The sequence below is a fragment of the Desarmillaria tabescens genome (assembly GCF_030435595.1).
Source record: "Desarmillaria tabescens strain CCBAS 213 chromosome Unknown EV420scaffold_55, whole genome shotgun sequence".
NCBI lineage: Eukaryota > Fungi > Basidiomycota > Agaricomycetes > Agaricales > Physalacriaceae > Desarmillaria > Desarmillaria tabescens.
The window spans coordinates 26,364-40,288 of record NW_026848354.1 but is presented as its reverse complement, the minus strand read 5'-3'; the positions used below and the strand labels follow the sequence as shown (position 1 = coordinate 40,288).

Sequence of the window (13,925 nt, the reverse complement as noted above, 5' to 3'; positions counted from 1 at the left end):
GCGCGAGACTGCCAAGGAAAAAGCTATCCAGCGTCGTCTTGATAAGAAGGCTGGATTAATGTGGGATGAAGATTTCGAGGATCGCTATGCTGCTGCAGGAGACTCGCTGGAGGGATTCCTCTCAGATGATCTCCCCGAGTTCATTGAGGGCAGTGCAGGATCAATCGATGCAGATGGAGACCCGGATCCTGATCACGGAAAGAGCATTGATACCGACAAGGATGGTTTGCTCTACTACGTTGATAAGGAGGGCGACAAAACGGACGCGAATGGAGATTCCACCATGAGGACCGCCCGCAATTGATTTCGTGATGTCCTTTTACTTTATACATCCTTTCATTAACTTTCCTTGCTTCATTCAAAGATATTACACTCGTTTATTTCTTACTCTACCTATAGTGCCCAACTTCGTTGGACAGGAGGGCGTATGTAACGAGCCGGCCTTTGGCCCGGTCCTTACCCTTCATTTCTCCCCCTCGTTGTCGCTCCACACGCTCCACCGTTCTCGACGCATTCGATAGGATCTATTTGATATTAGCTAGTAGTATATAAGAGCTACGTACTGCTGTAGTAGCTCGGGTTTTTCGCAACGACCAGCCTTTACACCTGTCACACACTGCGTGAAACTCCTTCGTGAGAGTACGTGACTTTCGCCACCCTCTCACTCAGTTTTCCTTTTGGCCCAACCCTCGACCCTGTGCCGCCTGGGGCTGTGAAGCTCAATGATGAGGACCCCTTAGCGCTGCATTTTCCAGTTCGTGCGGATGACGAGAAGCCTCGACTTATTGAGTTGGTGTTTGACGTCGAACAGCCTGGTATGTGATGTGTGATACCCTTCTGGTGATAGCTACTTAATGCGATTTAGACTATGAGACGCTGTTTCCAGAGGCCAGAGCAGAGGCCCTTGCTATCCAAGCCAGTCAGCCTCCCAAGATCAAACACGAACATAACCGTAGAGACCTTGGAAACGGCGTTTATACACCCTTTGAGTCTTCCAAGTTGCATCTACCGTCGAACCAATGTGCAGACTTTCGCGAGCTAGTCTCGACTCAAGATTGTCTCTACGTCGATAAGACTTTGGTGACTATCACTATCGAAGATCCTGGTTTCGTTGGTGTCGTTGGTCGCCCCCCAGGTTGCGGCAAAACGACATGGCTATCTACCTTGGCCTACCTCCACGACATTCATCACGCAAAAGACCATCAGCAAGTTGCACCCTTTGCCGATGACGTCCCTTTTCCGGGAGCCAACAGGCATCATATTTTTCGACTCGATTTTGCAGAACTCGTGCTTTTTGTTCGCACTAAAGCTGATTATACTCGCGAGGATTCGAGCTCGCCTGCGTATAGTCGGACGTACATGTATGCTGCAAGAGCATTGAAGAACTTTATCTGCGAAAAGTTTCGGAAGTTCTTTGACAAGTACCAGGAAGAGATCCACATATCCGATAGCAAAAAGGAGTTTTGCTTTTCACCCCCGTCTGCGAAATTCTGCTTCCAAAGAGCTCTGGTATGCATTTCTCCCTACTCATTTCATCTTCTAATGATCACTGTTACAGGAGGAAATATTTCTCTCCACATCCCCTCTACATGCTCATCGACAATTACACAGCTCCTTTCCTTCACGAGCACCTTGACGAGGACACTAAATCGCAGATAGATGCTTGCCTATATAAAGAGTTCTTCTGTATCGTAGGACCTTTGATCAATCTTGGGCGACTCGATAGGGTGTTCATCATCGGCGAGTCTGTACCTCGCGAGTACGAGTTTACCTATGGACTTGGGCGGCTTGGGGAAGATTGTACGAATGCGGCTGCGATGCAGGGGACGTTTGGGTTTACGGCTGCGCAGGTGATAACGATGAGTGAGGCGCTGGGGGTTGAGAATGGTAGGGTGGTTGAGGTGTTGAGGAGGGAGGGTGTTAGGGCTGAGACGTTTGTGCGCAAATTGGAAGAGGGATACTACTATGGGTGGGTAACGTGTCGTTTGTTTGAATTTGATGAAGATGATCCACCGGCGCCTGTGTATCCTATGAGGCCGGTGCTTGACGTTCTGAGGAGGCTGTCGGGGAACGAGATTTGATGTAGTCATTAATACCTATGTATACGTTATATCGAGCGAACTATAATGTCAATGTCTGTATCGCGTCTTTATCTTTGAGCTCTATTTTTTTTCCTTTTACAATACAATTCCTTCTCTGGTATATTGGCATGGATAAGACGGCTGTTCGGTAATTCAGCAGCACAAGGATTTCAAACCAAACCTTGAAGGTCAAGTATATGATTCTCGTCGTTCGTAAAATACCAAACAGTCTTTCCGGACCCAAGCCGAATCTTCTAAAAGGTCCGATTCGGCTACGGCTCTGAATCGAGTTCATTATCGGCGTCCAAATTGATACTGTAAACTCCGATGCTGCATGAACGTCAGCTCGAGGGAATGGACAATTGAGGCTCCTTCTGCAGGTCGACTCTTCAGCTAGCTCGTCGTTCGACAGGTGGTCATAGTGAGTGTCGGACATGTCGCGTATCCAGGCACCCGCCCTTGCCAAACTCAAGCCTATTACCCTACCTTGCTCTTATCCACAATGTCAGCTCCCAGTTTCTTTCTTGCGTTAGCAGGCCACAACGGTCACCAAGTCTACTTGTCGTCGTCAAAAAACCTTGGCCTCACCCCAAACGCGACCATCGAACAGCTGCGTGACCGTGTACAGCGAATCCACGACATTTCTTGCCACTATTGCCACGCGACTCGCCTCAGAACTGCATGGAAATGCACGCTCGGCTTTCCTGTAGGCGCAACGCTCCTTGATGCTCGCCCAGCCGAGGCTGTCAAGCTCAACGATGAGGATCCCTTGGCGCTGCATTTTCCTGTCCGTGCAGGACGACGACATACCTCGAGCTATTGAGTTGATGTTTGATATCGAAAAGCTTGGTATGTTCTTCGTGATACCCTTCTGGCGACGGCTGATGTGATCCAGACCCCGCAACGGTATATCTAGCAGTTATCCGTTGCTGCCGGTAGAGCCCGCAACAAGAAGCCTCCTAAGATTATACACGAACATACTCGCAAAGACCTTGGAAATGGCGTTTATACGAACCCTGAGCTTAGTTCCGTTAACTTGCATCTACCTCCCGACCAATGCACGGATTTTCGCGAACTAGTCTTGACGCCAGGCCGTCTCTACGTCGACAAGACTTCAACGACTCTCTCTATGGAAGAACACGGTATCAATTTTTTTGGCGTCGTCCGTCGCCCCCCAGGCTGCGGCAAAACGACATGGCTATCTGCCCTAGCCCATCTCCACGATATTCATCACGCAAGGAGTCGTCGGCTTGCCCCTTTTGCAGACAACATCCCTCTTCCGAATGCCAATAATCATCATATTCTTCGACTTGACCTCGCGGAACTCGTGCCCTTTGCTCGCACTGAAGATGACTATAAGCCTGAAGATTCGAGTTCGTGTGGGTACAGTCGGACGTACATGTATGCTGCAAGAGCATTGAAGGAGTTTGTCTGCGAAGAGTTACGGAGGTTCTTTGACAAGTACCGGGAAGAGATCCACATCTCTGATCGCAAGAAGAGAATCTGTCTTTCATATAGGTCTGCGCGATCCTGCTTTAGTGGAGCTTTGGTATGCACCTCCTTTTTACTTATATCGTCATCTGATCGCCACCGTTACAGGAGGAAATCTTTCTCTCTCCGCATCCCCTCTACATGCTTGTGGATAATTACACAGCTCCTTTCCTTCACGAGCACCTTGACGAGGACACCAAATCGGAAATAGATGTTTGCCTACACGACGAATTCTTCTGCAATGTGGGTTCTTTGATCGATCATGGGCGACTCGATAGGGTGTTCATTGTCGGCGAGTCTGTACCTCGGGAGTACAAGTGCAACTATGGACTTGGAAATCTTGGGAAGGATTATACGACTGCTGCTGCGATGCAGGAGACGTTTGGGTTTACGGCTGCGCAGGTGTTGACGATGAGCGAGGCGTTGGGGATTGAGAAGGGCAGGGTGATTGAGGCGTTTAGAAAGGAGGGTATTACGGCTGAGACGTTTATGCGTGAAGAGAAAGAGGAGTACATTGGATGCTTCAAGTATCGTGCGTTTGAGTTTGATCAAGATGATCTGCCGGCTGCTGTGTATCCTATGAGGCCGGTGCTTGATGTTCTCAGAAGGCTGGAGGGGAATGAAATTTAATACTATTATGAGACCGTGTGTATACGAAGGTTCTTCAACGTTGTATCTGCGATGACCTTGACTCTCATCCTTGTCCCTTTACCTCTTCCTCTACTCTATCCGACTCATCAGACGTTTGATCCTCTGCTCGACGCAGAGGATGCAGAGAAATTTCCGAGGATGTGCTTGGTCTATGCGATACCATCAAGTATATCAAGTCTGTGAAGGTTAAGGGGATTCTGATGAGAATAGAAACCCACTAGTGCGCCTTGGAGTACATCTCAATTGCCTGTGCAAGGAGATGGGGCGTAGACGTCTCTGTTGATTCTAAGTGTCTTTTAAGTGGTTAGCATAAGCGTTGAAGAATGAGTCAGAGGACGTACCCAAGCCTCTCCCACCTCCCGCTCTCTCCAAACGTCGTGTCGTCGGCCCTTGCGATGGTTGAACGTCGATTTACTGCACTCAGATGACCCGTCCGACGTGATGATTGTTCTGAGTTTCTGATGGTGGAAGTAATATCATATCCGTTGAGAGTCCTGTTGATATACCGAGATATGATTTTGCAAAAACGGTTTTAGATGCTGAGTACGGAGTCTTGATAGGCATTCATCTGGTCCCGGGATCCCACCAGAAAAAGGGATAGTCACTCGCGATTCTTTTGTTACAGTCACCAGTTGTGGTACCACGTAGGATATTCTGAGAGAAAGGAAAGGAGATCAACAAGGGTACCAGCAAGTCGGAGTGAGAATTGATAGGTGCAGGCGAAGTCGCGAGTAATGTGATGGAAAAGAACCAAGCCCGATACGAGCAGCAACATCAATGAATGACATTGTGTATTGTATTTACATTGATATCCAGTACGCTTGATCTTTCCTCAAGACCAAGGACGGCTTCCTTGATTTCGTAAAGCGACCCTTCCGGATGTTCAAAGTCCCAAAATTTCTCCCTGAGGCCTGAACCACGGTCGGGTGGGATGTCCCCTCTCTTAATAATAAGTACATTTTCAAAGGAAGATCAGCACGCAGGACAGTGCTATCACGAACCACAAGCTGATTCGACGACGATAGAATCCAGGCCTAATTCAGTGACAGGCTGAGGTGTCGTCCACTGATTGAGCACCGGCAGTGAATATTCAGGTGTGATGCATGCATTCGCTTCGCGCTGTCGTCAGCAGAGACAGTGTTGGTATGCTTCACATCTCGGAGTGAATGCACTGGGCTAAAGATTTCGCTCCGGTCGATAGAACCCAGCATCATTCTCAGGACCTCCACCACTAACAGAAATCAGTGAAAAGCCAACTTATCCCAAAGGCCGAATGCACTCACAAACATTGTGAAGCCCTTCCCCAGTTTGAACTGGCTGCGAACATATACTTCGAATCTTGTTCACCCGCAGCTTCGAACTGGAGCCATTCGACGCACAAGACCGAGCCAACGAATAGAGATCTCTCGTGTTCCACGATATCGCGCAGGATGTCTCCGCTTTTGAAAAAGGAATCAAGGTGGCCGCTGAAGATCTTGTTCATGAGAGTGTGAGTGAGCTCGTGGAGCAAGGTAACTAGGATGATTGTCTGGAGAAATACGAGGGAACGGTCGTCGTCTGAGTCCAGTGCAGGCTTGTTTTTCTAAAGAACTGTCAGACACGGTAAGGAGGGGAGAACTGTAGACACACCTCGAGGTCGAGATACGTCATGACAAACTCACGAGACATCAGTACCTCGTTATCGCGCCAGGATCCCTAGGAACGTTCAGACGGGGTTCGGTCCTCCAATACGATTGCAGGTGGGGGCCTCTCGGATGTACGACAAGAGTCCGGGTACAGGCTTGGCATGGCAACCTTGCCTCGAGGCAGTCCACCTCATGATTGCCACCATCATCGTGTAGCTTCCTATGGTTCCCGTACAATATTGGGATGATGCCGTCAGGTGGACTAGGATTCATCGGATGAATTGGACGAGAGGGGAGAGGGTGCTTCGTCGATGGGTACGGATATTTGGTGGTAGTACTGCAGTGGTTCTCGGTTTTGCAGTGGAGGTATGGCGTTAAGTGTCTAATCTAAAGACGAAGGCATCAATGCGTCATCGAGATGCATGCACAGCCACCCTGGTCACTTCGTTTCCATAATGATAATCCACTTCAAGCTAAACTCGAACGACTATGTCGGCTACCCGTCCTCCCATGCTACCCTTTTCTGCTACTATTCAATAAGAATCTTGTAGCAGGTCTCTTTGACGACATTGTGTAAAGAGTGTTTGTCTCTGCGTCGTCCCATGGTTGCTGCGCACTACGGGTTATTTTAACGAGGATCTATTAATTCTGGCATGAAGGGATACAAGATCCGCTAGCTGGCTCTTTCTCGCATTACGGAACATCCTGATTTCGCCGACTCTGATTGCGCAAGCCTGCTTCCTTGCTTCCGAATGTGAGGGTGTGTATCTCTATGGTGGATTCACGTGGTAGTCTTGCTATTTCTACTCGTTATTTTTACGACTTCTATCATAAATTTAGGTGTGCTATTATTTCTCGTCATGATGTATCCCATCTTACGCGTGCTGGTTTCGCAGTACATGACCCACCCTGACCTACCTATTATCCAATGAATGCACCTTGCGATTTCTTGGCACTTTCGCACGATGCAGTGATAGAAGTGCCGAATTCGAATAAACTACTTATGAAGACTGGCTTTCCTGTGCCATGGGACTAGCTAGCGCTTGGATACGGACCTTTTGAAATACATGTCGGGATATCTTCTGTGTTTTTGAAAGGTAAAATTGCTTGTGATATTTGCTTTTCTTGAGGCGAACACAGCTAACGAAGAGGTCCTGTTTAGCTATTCATTATCTCTAAGACGTCACTCATCGCTGTCTAAAAGATGCGTTCTCCTTCGCTACGATGTTGTACATTCAAGCTAGTCCAGGTTTACCCTTTAATAACCCCATATCCGGAGATACCTCTGAAGCCAGCATACCTGCTCCCTGCTTCGCCCTGCACTATCATACCAGTCTGGATATCCATCGGGACTTTATCGGCACCCTGACATGGTGTATCCAAGTGTCCTTCAATCATCCCTGCCACGTCGCACGCTAGCCAATTATCCGCCCAGCATCACGCGCCAACCAGAGCATTCATCCCAACCCTCAATCGAGATACACCACGTCCACGCCCACGGAAGTTCCTCGCATACGGGACAGTAGTTAAAAACTACCACAGTTGGTTTTGACGTGCGTATCAATACGAAACGATGCGTCTTCTTGGGTGCATTCTGGCTGTGGGTCTGGCTCTCCTTCGGACGGGTTAGTCTTAGTTTATTCCTCCGCTTGGTTCTCTCCTCTTATTTGGTTCTCCTCCTTAGCGCACGCCCAACTCGGTACTCAGTACGTCGATCCTGATAATGGGATAACGTTCTACGGCTTGACGGACCCGGTACATGAGGTGACAGTTTGGTTATGTCTTCCCCCCACTGGACTCGGGCGCGACAGAGTTCATTGGCGAGATTGTCGCGCCCATCGCTACGGAGTGGTCGGGGGTGAGTCCTGTGGGCGCGATGATCCGGAATATATTGCTCGTAGCTTGGGCGAACGGGGATGAGGTGGTGAGTAGTGCGAGGTGGGCTACGGATTATATACAGCCGCTTGTGAGTTCTCTCTCCTTTTTTTGCTGGGGATGAGGGACGTTGGTTGAGGAGATTGATTAGGGCTATGGTTCGGACCGATCCTGACGGATTTACCGAGTACAAAGGTGAATTCGACGCATTGGAAGTGGGTGTATCGGTGTGAGAATTGTACTAAGTCAGTTGGGTTTTGTTGGTGTCGGGTTACTTTTGTTTACTGATGTACCCACCTAGCCTGGGATGGTGGAGGATTGGATTCGTCGTCGTTTGGAGCTCCTGCATGGGTGTTTAGCGACGTTCCCGTGGAGTGAGTACTCAATCTGGACTTACCCTTCACGTACTGACGCGTACTTTGTAGTGACCCCTCGGATTCGCAGAGTACTTTCGAGGAGCACACCGACTGTAATCTTTCCTCTACTGTTTCCAATGAAAGGGTCTGATAATGAACAGTTGGGTTTTACGGTCTGGATTTCTCGGCTGCCCATGCGTCGGCATCTGATTATGCGAATTGGGCTGCTGGGGGTACTGGGACTGGAACGCCTACGTCGTCGTCGACGACAACGACTACGACAACGACTACTTCTGCGACGGCTACTGTTACTGTAAGTGTGTTTTTCCTTTTAGTGGGCTTGGGGCTGATGGAGGGTGATTCTAGGCGACGCCATACGATTATATTATCGTTGGTGCCGGACCTGGGGGTATCATCGCTGCTGATCGGTTGTCCGAGGCAGGTAAGAATGTGCTGTTGCTAGACAGGGGAGGTCCAAGTACGTGGGAGACGGGAGGGCGGTATTCACCTGATTGGGCTGATGGACAACAGGTTGGTTGCTGATTGATCGTTTTGGGTCAATGTACTCAAGCCGTCTCTAGCTGACGAAATTTGACGTACCTGGGTTGTTTGGTGAGTCTCTGTGTATTTTTTGTGGATGAAGGAATTCTGAATTGGAGTAGAGACGTTGTTTACGGATAGTAACCCGTTTTGGTGGTGTAAAGGTAGGTGGAGGGTGTTGTTCTGTTTGAATTGAGTTGATTGTTGGTCCAGATGTGAATACGTTTGCTGGTTGTCTCGTTGGAGGCGGGACGTCTGTCAACGGGGGGTGCGCGTATTCAGTTTCATGTAATAATAACTATTCTGACGCCTTACAGACTGTACTGGTACCCTGCCGACTCTGATTTTTCCACGACACAAGGCTGGCCGTCATCGTGGGGAAACCACACGCCGTACACGGCGAAACTGAAGCAGCGACTCCCTAGCACGGATCACCCGTCGATGGACGGGCAGCGCTACCTGGAGCAGACGATGAATGTGACGGCGTCGTTGCTAGGGTATCAGGGATATAGACAGGTAACGATTAATGATGATCCTAATAGCAAGGACCACATATATGGGTATAGCGCGTTTTCCGTGAGTACGGTCCGTCCTTGTCTTCGCTTGCTCACGCCGTCCTCGTGGTAGTTCATCGACGGCCAACGTGGAGGCCCCGTCGCGACGTACCTCCGCACTGCCAAGGCACGGTCGAATTTTACGTTCAAGCAATGGGTGTACGTGCTCAATGTGGTGAGGAACGGCGGGCAGATTACGGGTGTTGCGACGAACGATACGTCGTTGGGTCCTGATGGGGTGGTGCCGCTGACGGCGAACGGGAGGGTTATCCTCGCTGCGGGGTCGTTTGGGAGTTCGAGGGTGCTGTTTAGGAGCGGGATCGGGCCGGGGGATATGATTGGGGTTGTACAGAATGCGGGGTTGGAGCTGCCGGATGAGGCAGGACTGGATTGAGTTGCCGGTGGGATATAATGTGAGTGTGTCACGCTTACGCTTTTGTCGGTGGTGTTGATGGTGGGTTGTGTACAGGTATCGGATAATCCGTCGATTAATGTGGGTCAGCTTGGTGTTTAGTGTGGGGGGTTTGAGGCTGACAGCTGTATAGTTGGTATTTACGCATCCGTCGGTGGATGCGTATGATAATTGGGCGACTGTTTGGAGTGACCCGCGTGTGGCCGATGCAGATCAGTATTTGGCTAGTCGGGCTGGGGTATTGGCCCAGGCTTCGCCAAGGTGAGGAGTTGGTGTTTTACTGGTGATAACGAGTTGAGCTCCATTGATTAGAGTAAACTTTTGGCGAGCCCTTTCAGGGAGCGATGGAAAGACTCGTTGGGTGAGTGGGGAAGCACTTGGGACGGATGATTAGCTTATGACTCTTTTGGTCTAGATGCAAGGGAACTGTCAGGCCTGGAGCTGCTTCGGTAGATACCGTGTATCCATACAATGCAAGGTGAGTTCTTACATATGGCTCTTGCGGTCGGGACTTATTCCAACTGTACTACTTACACAGTCAGATCTTTACGATTACGGCGTACTTGTGGGTATTTCGTGAACATGGGGTTAACTTGGCTGATGATGGTTCCTTTCTCCTTTCTTAGATCGACGGGCCTGACGTCCCGAGGACGAATTGGGATCGATGCCGCGCTTACGGCCCGGGCTTTGGTGAACCCATGGTTTGTGGATGAGATTGACAGGGAGGCGCTTCTTCAGGGTCTGAACGAGATCGTGTCGAGTATGCCGCTAGGTAGGTGGGAATCTTTCTGTTGAGGGGCCGTGATTTGGCTGATGGGGAGCGGCAGTTAGTGGGATGAAGATGATCACGCCGGATAATACGACGACTATGGAAAATTACGGTGCGTTGTATTTGGTTTAGCTTCCGGAAGGAGAAGACTGACTGACGAGGGGGGCCTAGTGCTTGATTATTCGGTGGTGAGTCTTCGGTGTTTTTGCGGGACGGTAAGTTTGAATAGAACGTTTGGTAGGGATCGCTCGGGTCGAACCATTGGGTTGGAGCGAATTCTATAGGAGCTGTAGTGGATGAGAATACGAAAGTGTTTGGAACTAATAACCTTTTTATTGTTGATGTGAGTGGTTGGTATTTTTACGACTATGAACGCTGGCTGACCTTTTTATAGGCTTCGATCGTGAGTATTTGGGGGGTGTTGGCTAAGAATAGCATTGTTTGTTGACGATTTTGTTTGTTCAGGTTCCGGCATTACCGATGGGGAATCCACAAGGAATGGTAATGTCAATGGCTGAGCAAGCAGTGTCGAGGATACTAGGGCTCGCAGGGGGGCCGTAAAAATACAAAGCGTTGTTTAAAAATGGAAATTGTGAAATTGTAACGGAGCCGAGTGAGTGAGTGAGAGCGAGTTCCGAGGTCCGTGCGAGGATGGAGCCGTGGAAAGGGATACGTGGACGAAAGAGGAAACGGAGTGAATTGAATTAAAGTCCGTCATATGCATCGGTCCCTCGACCACGTGGCGCGCTTCGAGCTTCCCATTTACTTTTGAGAGTGACTCTCTCTCTTTCTCTCTCCCCCTCTCTCTCATGCAGCCACGATGATGTACCTGGAGGTGATGATGATGCTGCTGCTGCTGCTCGCTACCACGACACTTGTGGCCGTCTTTTATTGGAGGAAGGGCATGGTGGAGGGTACTGGTGAGTGTGCTGGTTGTCAGTGGGAAAGGGTGGAGCTGACGGTACCGGCAGAAGAGCGATGCCCTGACCCTGTGCCTGTAACCAAGGCTCAGTCTGCGAGGAGCAAAGAGAGGAGACGACGAGGCAAGGACCCGTTCAAGGGCGTCAAGGGCAAGAAGATGCTGGAGAAGCTAGAAGTGACGAGGAGTGTGTCGAGCTCGAGTCGGGAGGAGCCTGACACACCTGCGTCGCCGACGACTACCCTCCCGCCCTCGTCACCGTCAGAGCCTGACGTGGAGCTCTGTCCCGAATCGATACCCGAGGAACCCATCGAGTTTCCCACGCTAAACAGCACGCCGACGCAGCTGCTCGAGGAAGCGCGTCAGAGGGAGGAGCAAGCGCGAGAGTCGCTGGAGCGATATGAGGAGATGATGCGGTGGGAGAGGGAAGGGTGGAGGCGGCGAGAGGCAGAGATGCAGGCGCAGATTCACCAGTTAATGTACCAGATGCAAGCGTATGCTGCACTGGTGACGCCGAATATCGGGGCGTGGTACCCGCTGGAGAGAGGAAGACGGAGGAGAAGAGACGATGCTGATGACGACGACGACGATGTGAGCGAGTTGCTGGTCGACGCGATATTGAAGCGGCCAGAGAGGATTATCAGGAAGCGAGCGGCGTCATAGGTAATACCATTCTTTATTTACTTAACACAAATGTATATGTACTACTTGTTGTTATGATGTTTCTTTTGCAAGGAGCCGTCTGAAAACCAATAAGCAGGGAAAGGTAGCATGAAAAGAAAACTTACTGTCGAGCAGCGAGGATCATCTTTGCCTTGCGCTCCCTCAAGCTAGCCTCCCGTTTCTCTGCGCTGTCCTCCCAGACTGCCTTGCCGCCAATCTCTGATTCTGGAATAGAGGGTTCTGTAGCGAGGCGGTTGTGGAGGCCATAGCGAGATATGAGTGTTTCTTTTTTTGGAGGGGATGGTGCCGGTGTCGGTATTTGGGGCGGGGCGGGGGCGGGCGACTGGCGGGGGTAGACGTTGTAGTATTGGGCAGGAGGGGCATCAAGGAAGCCACGTTCGAGGATGTTATTGGTTGTTTGCTCGACGCTGCCTGTCTTGAGTAGGTCGTATCGGATGTTGTCTCTTGACTGCTCGTGAGCGGGAGATTACCCGGGGTTCAATGGCCACGTACGGAGGGATATCAGGGAACACTGCTGTTACTGCATCCATCTACCACTAGTTAGCATTCGTTATTCCTTCCTCCGATGATCCTCACCATTTCCTGGGTGACTTTCTTTGGTCTGAATCCGAGTGCATCGACGGTACCCTTATCTCCTGCTAACAGTCAGCCAATACCATACTAGCGAAACGACAACCTGCCTGAATTCGTCGCCCAACGAAAGATAAAGACAATGACGAGAAACGCGACGGCGACATTGACGACTTCACCCATGTTGATGATGGTGGTGGTGGTACAGATAGCTGTGTATTACGTGAGGAGTGATTCTAGAAATAAATATACTACTACTACTACTGCTACTTTTTTGTTATTTTACTGGGCGAGTCGTAGGATACCTTCGTATATCGAGTACATCACTGCAGCATTCGGCACTACTCGCAGTAAATGGGCACTCAGTCCACCGTATAAGGATGCTGCTCCCTCTTCTTTGATAACCAATTTTAGTGTTTGTATCAGACCGCTGTATTTGACCCGTCCGTCGACTTTTGGTTGTCGTAGTCGTGTTCGAATAACCTGAAGACAGTGAGAGAAAGTGTAACTTCAAACCACTGTAACATACCTCATGAGGATAAGTAATAAGACTAGCCACACATTTCGCCGTTCCTGCACTGCCCAGCATACCCAGCCATTCCTGCAAACCACCCTTGCCCTGTGTACTCGCACTCATCTTCTTCAATCGTTCATAAAGCACCCACTGAATCGTTCCCTCCGTGACACCAAGATAACTCGCACTGAGCCCCTTGTAAAATCCCGGCACCCCCTCGTCCCTAAAAATATGGCGGATCATTTCCCAGCTCCCTCCCTTGCCCTGCACAAGCTGCAACCGCGTCTTCACCACCCATATCGGATTCGTCGCCGTCCCCGTCACGACTCCCGCTATCGCAGCAGCACACAGATGCACATACGAGTTCTCCCGCCCCTCGTTGAACGTCCGCGCGATCACCTCTTTCCCGTTGCCGTACGTGAAGAAATTGATTGACCGCGCGGGAATGATACCCACTAGTGAGGGACCGAGTCCTTTGAAGAGCGCTTTGGGCGATTCGGTGCGGTAGATGTCGCGCAGGATGTGTCCCGTCTCGACAAAGTTCCAGAGCAACCCTCCGGGTTTGGGTGCAGAGGCGATGAGCACGCCACCGCCAGTCCCAACACTTGCCGTCGCGTTTACACGAAATAGGTCAGATTGTAGTCGGGTCTTGACAACGTCGAATGGGCTCGTTACAATTGCACCGCACATCCCTCCAAGACTGAAACATTCGTTAAAACTCAAAGGTGGAAAAGCAAAAAAATGGCTCACCCTCCAGCAACAAAGTGCAGCCATGAATGCGCCGGGAGCACAGATTTGCTCGACGACGCTTCCTGTGACATGACAGTTTAAACGCGACCCCGGCTGTTAGTAACTTTTTTTCTTAGTATGCACGTGTATCGTAA

General features: G+C 50.2%; 7 protein-coding genes across 7 annotated transcripts; 4 read left to right on the top strand and 3 right to left on the bottom strand.

Moving 5' to 3' along the window:
* Positions 1-574: 574 nt before the first annotated feature.
* Positions 575-2,220, top strand: EV420DRAFT_1574707 (uncharacterized protein; the record flags this gene model as incomplete). Its single annotated transcript, XM_060474429.1, has 5 exons — positions 575-633; positions 670-815; positions 866-1,478; positions 1,559-1,729; positions 1,761-2,220. Coding segments are annotated over 5 exons (1,083 nt in total), but the record flags the coding sequence as incomplete, so codon positions are not given.
* Positions 2,221-2,395: 175 nt separating this feature from the next.
* On the top strand, positions 2,396-4,204 carry EV420DRAFT_1574706 (uncharacterized protein; the record flags this gene model as incomplete). The annotated part of the gene is made up of 5 exons (XM_060474428.1): positions 2,396-2,522; positions 2,591-2,872; positions 2,898-2,941; positions 3,001-3,630; positions 3,681-4,204. Exons 1-5 carry the CDS (start codon positions 2,516-2,518, stop codon positions 4,200-4,202), a joined length of 1,485 nt encoding a protein of 494 aa, XP_060324979.1. The 5' UTR covers positions 2,396-2,515.
* A 1,195-nt stretch (positions 4,205-5,399) lies between these two features.
* On the bottom strand, positions 5,400-5,873 carry EV420DRAFT_1648882 (uncharacterized protein; the record flags this gene model as incomplete). The annotated part of the gene is made up of 3 exons (XM_060478226.1): positions 5,400-5,454; positions 5,507-5,805; positions 5,853-5,873. 3 exons carry the CDS (start codon positions 5,871-5,873, stop codon positions 5,400-5,402), a joined length of 375 nt encoding a protein of 124 aa, XP_060324978.1.
* Positions 5,874-7,421: 1,548 nt separating this feature from the next.
* EV420DRAFT_1622757 (cellobiose dehydrogenase) lies at positions 7,422-10,915 on the top strand (the record flags this gene model as incomplete). Its single annotated transcript, XM_060475850.1, is given in 23 exon segments — positions 7,422-7,452; positions 7,485-7,612; positions 7,662-7,818; positions 7,875-7,982; positions 8,025-8,097; positions 8,149-8,192; positions 8,241-8,392; positions 8,446-8,610; positions 8,661-8,691; positions 8,742-8,783; positions 8,833-8,887; positions 8,937-9,195; positions 9,247-9,533; positions 9,553-9,586; positions 9,643-9,666; positions 9,719-9,846; positions 9,898-9,946; positions 10,008-10,063; positions 10,124-10,150; positions 10,212-10,357; positions 10,413-10,480; positions 10,596-10,697; positions 10,820-10,915. 23 exon segments carry the CDS (start codon positions 7,422-7,424, stop codon positions 10,913-10,915), a joined length of 2,262 nt encoding a protein of 753 aa, XP_060324977.1.
* A 259-nt stretch (positions 10,916-11,174) lies between these two features.
* EV420DRAFT_1484691 (uncharacterized protein) lies at positions 11,175-11,936 on the top strand (the record flags this gene model as incomplete). The annotated part of the gene is made up of 1 exon (XM_060470109.1): positions 11,175-11,936. One exon carries the CDS (start codon positions 11,175-11,177, stop codon positions 11,934-11,936), a length of 762 nt encoding a protein of 253 aa, XP_060324976.1.
* Positions 11,937-11,969: 33 nt separating this feature from the next.
* Positions 11,970-12,742, bottom strand: EV420DRAFT_1574669 (uncharacterized protein). The gene is made up of 5 exons (XM_060474427.1): positions 12,638-12,742; positions 12,534-12,592; positions 12,450-12,487; positions 12,062-12,400; positions 11,970-12,015 (listed from the first exon to the last, which is right to left on the bottom strand). The coding sequence occupies exons 1-5, from the start codon at positions 12,708-12,710 to the stop codon at positions 11,988-11,990; spliced, it is 537 nt and encodes a 178-aa protein (XP_060324975.1). The 5' UTR covers positions 12,711-12,742; the 3' UTR covers positions 11,970-11,987.
* EV420DRAFT_1340308 (mitochondrial carrier protein RIM2) lies at positions 12,720-13,923 on the bottom strand. The gene is made up of 3 exons (XM_060468923.1): positions 13,792-13,923; positions 13,057-13,741; positions 12,720-13,010 (listed from the first exon to the last, which is right to left on the bottom strand). Exons 1-3 carry the CDS (start codon positions 13,860-13,862, stop codon positions 12,810-12,812), a joined length of 957 nt encoding a protein of 318 aa, XP_060324974.1. The 5' UTR covers positions 13,863-13,923; the 3' UTR covers positions 12,720-12,809.
* Positions 13,924-13,925: the final 2 nt, after the last annotated feature.

Coding starts and splice junctions, on each gene's coding strand:
- EV420DRAFT_1574669 (XM_060474427.1), bottom strand. CDS start 12,710: ATGGGTGAAGTCGTCAATGTCGCCGTCGCGTTTCTCGTCATTGTCTTT. Junction 12,593..12,637: donor TCGTTGGGCGACGAATTCAG/GCAGGTTGTCGT, acceptor GACTGTTAGCAG/GAGATAAGGGTACCGTCGAT. Junction 12,016..12,061: donor ATGATCCTCGCTGCTCGACA/GTAAGTTTTCTT, acceptor ATTGGTTTTCAG/ACGGCTCCTTGCAAAAGAAA.
- EV420DRAFT_1340308 (XM_060468923.1), bottom strand. CDS start 13,862: ATGTCACAGGAAGCGTCGTCGAGCAAATCTGTGCTCCCGGCGCATTCA. Junction 13,742..13,791: donor CTGCACTTTGTTGCTGGAGG/GTGAGCCATTTT, acceptor CGAATGTTTCAG/TCTTGGAGGGATGTGCGGTG. Junction 13,011..13,056: donor TTATTACTTATCCTCATGAG/GTATGTTACAGT, acceptor CACTGTCTTCAG/GTTATTCGAACACGACTACG.